This window comes from Rutidosis leptorrhynchoides, chromosome 2, assembly GCF_046630445.1.
Source record: "Rutidosis leptorrhynchoides isolate AG116_Rl617_1_P2 chromosome 2, CSIRO_AGI_Rlap_v1, whole genome shotgun sequence".
In the NCBI taxonomy this organism is placed as follows: domain Eukaryota; kingdom Viridiplantae; phylum Streptophyta; class Magnoliopsida; order Asterales; family Asteraceae; genus Rutidosis; species Rutidosis leptorrhynchoides.
Genome location: NC_092334.1, coordinates 510622224 through 510627856, shown reverse-complemented (window position 1 = coordinate 510627856; position 5633 = coordinate 510622224). Strand labels below are relative to the sequence as shown.

The following is a 5633-nucleotide window of genomic DNA, read 5'->3' as shown; positions in this document are numbered from 1 at the left end:
TGAATACTTTTATTACCTTCGGGTAAGCACAATTTAGATGGACAGATTCATTAGGTTAGACGAACCTCACCCTACATTAACTGTGGTGCATTTACTTTGAACTTTATGTACACTCGAACAACTGTATACATTTTTATGGGGTAAAGGAGGTCTTTATGCTAGTATTCAGGTGCTCATGGATTTTGTAACATTTTGCAACGTTGGGTTGTACTTATTGAAATCTCGTGGTCAATGAACTTAAACTATTTTTCTGAATACTGTTTTTCAGATACGGTTACATTATTTAAACATGTAGATTCACCAACATTATTGTTGACCTGTTTTGCGTGTTTTATTCTCAGGTTCATAAGAGGTATAGGTTCCCACCAGAAGTGTCCACTTTGATTTTTTTCAGTCTTTCTAATTTAACTTTGACTTTAGATATTTTTGTTGATTTTATATAATATTTGATGAAAATTATATCAATGAAAAAACACTATTAAAACTCAATCCATTCATATAATTTTCATCAAATATTATATAACACAACCATAATTATTTATAGTCAAATTTGACAAATAAAGACTGTCAAAAGTCAAAGTAGACACTTCTGATGAGACGGAGTTAGTATCAAATTGTTAGCTATTATCACCAACATGTTATTTGGTTAGGCAATTTGATTATTGGAATGCCACCTAAATCTGCCTTGACCATGACATGTTGTCGTGTATTGTGCGCGATGATGCTAAATTGTGTGGCGCATGAATGTAAACACGCAACTATGTGCATAATAAATCACCAAAGGCTGAAGGTAAGATAGTTTGGTTATGGTAATTTATCCCGTGGATCCTAAAAGAAAGATTTACGAGAATTGCCCAAAGATACTCTTGAGATGCAAAATTATCATGATGATTAACTCGTGAAAATGTAAAATCTAACGATGAATAAAGAGAAACAATGACATTCTTATCTTATTGTGACATACTTTCGTAAACTCGAGAGCTTGAATATCATAAGTTCATAACCGTTATGTCATTTATAATGCTTGCTTGTCAACTACGTTTGCACTGACTGATGTTCCCCAGACCATTTACAAAATCAACTCTAAGATTAACACAATTTGATTAAATTTTACTACAAAAGGCAGATTAAATTTTAAACCAGATTAAATTTTAAACCAGACTTGATTCGCCCGTTTCCTCACGGTGGCGCTTGAGCACCCGCACATGTTCCTGGCATGTCATTTGAAAATAAATAAATAAATAATAACATAATAAAATAATAATAATAATAATCTACAATGGATTGAAATATTTTTACCAGAAGTTGCCATAGCAGTTACACTTGAGTCAAGTGGATCCTCGCGGAAGCGCTTGATCACACATGCGGTATACTCTTCATCCGCCTCCCCTATTAGATAAACAAAACAAGTGTATACTATCATGAGCCAGCCAAGTCTAATTTTAGCTTATTTACGATTTAAGCACACATGTAATGCGTATAATATAATCAGACCAACTTTATAAATCAATAATGTTTATTAAAAAAATCCAAAGTCAAACGTTTACACCAGAACAAGAAGCACATACCGTTTTTGGGGTTCAGGACCTCGAAAACCTGCAAACGAGGGTCAATATTGGCTAAATCCTTGTACACATAGACTTCATATTTGGTGTCTAATAATTAACCATATGTAGAGTTAGTTTTCTCAGCCCAAGTTACTAAAAATGGTGTAAAAGTAAAACTATAAGATGAGGGATTTAGTTTAATTACAACAAGTTGCTTCTTTCGTACTCCTAACAGTTTGCGGCTGGGTTACAATCCTGAAGGGACCAGCAATTTTGCGTTCAGCTAGTAGACCTGAACCAATACAACAAAACAGTAAAAATAATAATAATAATAATAATAATAATGATAATAATAATATTAATAATAATAATAATAAAATAATTAATTAATACGGAGTAATAGATAACAATTAATAATAAACATAATAATCACATAGTTTAACGATGCATAAATATACTGAATTAAAAAGTAAAGAGTGGTTATTACGATTTTTTCGGGTTTCTGGATCTTCGATGATACGCTCCCGCGAACTAGACATTTTCTTTTTTAATTTAGCCATCTCCGATTGGTACAGCTCCGGATTGTTTGTACGAAGATGATTTAAATCTGTCAGTATCTTGGAAGGAGGAAAGTGGCGACGAATAGGCGGAGGCGGCCGCTGAAATCGCATAACATTCGTCGTTTTTTTCATCATCATGTCCTCTGTAAGGGTGCAAACCAAAGTCCCACATCGATCATGGGATAAAATAAATGTATGTATATAAGTCTAAGAGGAAGTCCCTCTATCACCAATTGGTTTTAGAAAAGGATAGACTATTGGACTTATATTGCAGGACATTGTGTTTGGGCTATGCGATCCTTACAAGTGGTATTAGAGCTAGGCTATAGCCCCGATGTGGTGGACGGCACAGTAGGGCGCACCCCTGAGCGCACGCAGCGACGTGGAGCACCCCTCGGTCTTGAGCAGCGATGAGTGGACCCAGCTCTCGTTCGAGGGGGACCCTGGCACGATGAGTTGATCCTGGAAGCCTTGTATCGAAATCTCCCTGCCCTCCCACCAGGTTGAGAGTTCCGAGTTGGCGGCGGTAAAGGTTGGATCCAGACTATCGTTGGAGGGGAGGCCTAGATGGACTTAGGTTTGAGGGGAGGTTTGTAAGGGTGCAAACCAAAGTCTCACATCGGTCATGGGATAAAATAAATGTATGTATATAAGTCTAAGGGGAAATCCCTCTATCACCAATTGGTTTTAGAAAATGATGGACTATTGAACTTATATTGCATGACATTGTGTTTGGGCTATGCGATCCTTACATCCTCCTCGTCTCTGAAAAAAAAGAAAAGAAAAAAAGAAAAAGAAAAACGATGATGCATAAGACTATTATTCAACCACCAAAATACATACACAAATATACATCAATTTTTCGAACCAAACCCTGCAAAATTGAATACCAAAAAAAGGAACAAATTTAGAGAATACTCCGTATATATTTAGAGTATTCATGACCCAAACCCTAAATCCGAAAAACAAAGATAATATTCTTACCAAACCCTAAATCCGAAATACAAGATGAAATTTTCGAGAAAAATAATAATTCAATGAAAGAAATCAAATAATAGATAGAGAAAATACGTGTATTTCAGATGCATCTTTGATGTAGAATGAGAGAGGCGACCAGCATCTATCTATATTCTATATCTATCTATCTATCTATCTATCTATCTATATTAAATTAAATGGATAGCCAGCCTCAGCCCACCCATGTTTATAAACCTGACTTAAGAACCCATGTGGCCCAATTCAAGCTCACTTCCATATGGCCCACGACATAATATACAATTACTGATTACAAGAAGAACACACACAAACAATTTATTTTTCATCAACGTGTTCTTCATTAATCTTCAGTCTTAGGAAGAGTTCAAGAAGATCTTCAATTCTTAATTGAGGTATGATTGGTTCACGTCTGAATTTTCTTCTTCTTCTTTGCTAGTTCAGCATCGACATCTACGGCTCGTGCATTGGCATATGAGGTGGTTGCTTACTCGGTTCTTTAGCAATAGTGTCTTATACATAAAGGTTTTATATCTTACCCTCATTACCCAAACCAACCCAAGCTGGCCCATTTGAACCCGTTTAAATTTTTTACCCGTTTGACTCATGACCCATTTCAACCCAAAACCATTTGATACGTTACCCAAACTGACCCAACCTGGCCCATTTGAACCCGTTTAAAATTTTTACCCGTTTGACCCATGACCCATTTCAACCCAAAACCATTTGATATTTTACCTAGACCGACCCAACCTGACCCGTTTTCCAAGTATAATCACAACTACACAAGTGCTTGATGAATCCCGAGAAAACTTTGACAAAGTAAATACATTTACAAGGCGTTAACGCACATAACAACAATTTCACGTTTTTTTTTTGAGTAAGCGAGGAAACCCTCCTATAAATGAGCACATTGGCTCCCCCATAGAAGGTTAAACCTCGGGTAATCAAGTCCCCCGAGCGCGAGACCTGGTACCGGGTGTGTTATGACAATTTGCCTAGCGCACCCACACCAGCGGAAGCGTGGATATAATTTGTTTGAGACAAACTTGCGAGAAATAATAGAAAGAAAATAAAGTAACTGATAACACGACGATTTAACGTGGTTCGGCAAAACCCTGCCTACGTCCACCCCAAGAGTCTCCTTTATTTTTATAATATAAAAGAACCTGGTACAAGAATAAGTACACTATGAGTTAAACCCAAACCCAAGCCCCTTAGATTTTAGTATAAAATCTAAGTTTCTCGTACACTCTTTTACACTCCTTACAAGAATAAAACTCCCAACCTCACAAATACACACTCTCCGTTGATATTATCGATCAACTGTGTGTTTCTTTTGTGATACTTGATCCTCTCTTTGGATCACTTGATCCTTTCTTGGATTATCTTTCACCTTCTACATACTCATGTATTTATAGATGATTTTCCTTTGTGTGAATGGTACATATGAAAGCATCGGCCAACAACTATAACCATACCATCCATCATGTGCGTAACATGAAAAGTCACAATTTGCTACATCCATGTGAAATCAATAAACAAATATAGTCATTCCTTTGACTAAATAATATACACGTTTATAATAACCAAAAGCCACCACATGTTTTCCTACTTTTTTAATGTGAATTACTTTTTATTTCTTCTTAAATGTGAGCCATCCATTATGGACTACTGTCCAACAATCTCCACCTTGACGAACATTTAACTTCTTCGTCACTGAAAATACTAATGCCAAGTATTTTCACCATTGGCCTCCTTATCCCCGCTTCACACACCTTGAATCACCTCGGTCATGAAACTGATTCAAATAAACGGCCAATAATGATGTGCAGCTAACCCTGTCAACTTACCTAGTTGACACCAGAGAGGAGTCTCGAATCACCTCTCCCACCACAGTAGGATTTTCCTTCTCACCATCGTCTACCTCGGTCAAACATGTCCCAACATGTTCCCGACCTGTTTCCCGCGTGCACGCTTTCAAAACCTTCTAGTCACGAGTACATTTTGTACTCGCCACCAGACGATATAAACCCTCATACTTCTCTCGCTTCATCAGGACCTTCACACCACGTTTGATTTTCATAACTCCTCCTACGGCCGAATAGCCGTATCCTTGAGAATCCAACACGCATAAGGAAATTAGATTCTTGCACATCCTTGGTGTGTACGCCACACCACCAAAAGCGTAAGCAGCTCCGTGAAACAATTTTATTTTCACCATGCAAACACCCTCAACATCACATGTTGAACCATCACCTAAAGTCAGCACCCCGCTTTCTTTAACATTAGCTTATCAAAATAAGCTTCCTTAGAAAACACATGCATCGTACAACCAGAATCTAAAATTCATTCATCTTGAGCAGAAGTAGAACTTTTGGAGATTGTGAGAACATCTCCCACCGGTACAATAACTGCTACCGCAACCGATGAACCCCCCAGATTTATCTTCACCATTCCTCTGGAGTGGACAGTCCTTCCTTAGTGACCCCAATCATGACATTTGAAGCACTGGATACCCTTCACGCCATCA

General features: G+C 37.4%; 1 protein-coding gene across 1 annotated transcript; it reads right to left on the bottom strand.

The window, feature by feature from the left end:
- Window positions 1-986: 986 nt before the first annotated feature.
- On the bottom strand, window positions 987-5633 carry LOC139892821 (uncharacterized). Its single transcript, XM_071875950.1, has 5 exons — window positions 2035-5633; window positions 1753-1839; window positions 1569-1655; window positions 1300-1389; window positions 987-1211 (listed from the first exon to the last, which is right to left on the bottom strand). Exons 1-5 carry the CDS (start codon window positions 2243-2245, stop codon window positions 1180-1182), a joined length of 507 nt encoding a protein of 168 aa, XP_071732051.1. The 5' UTR covers window positions 2246-5633; the 3' UTR covers window positions 987-1179.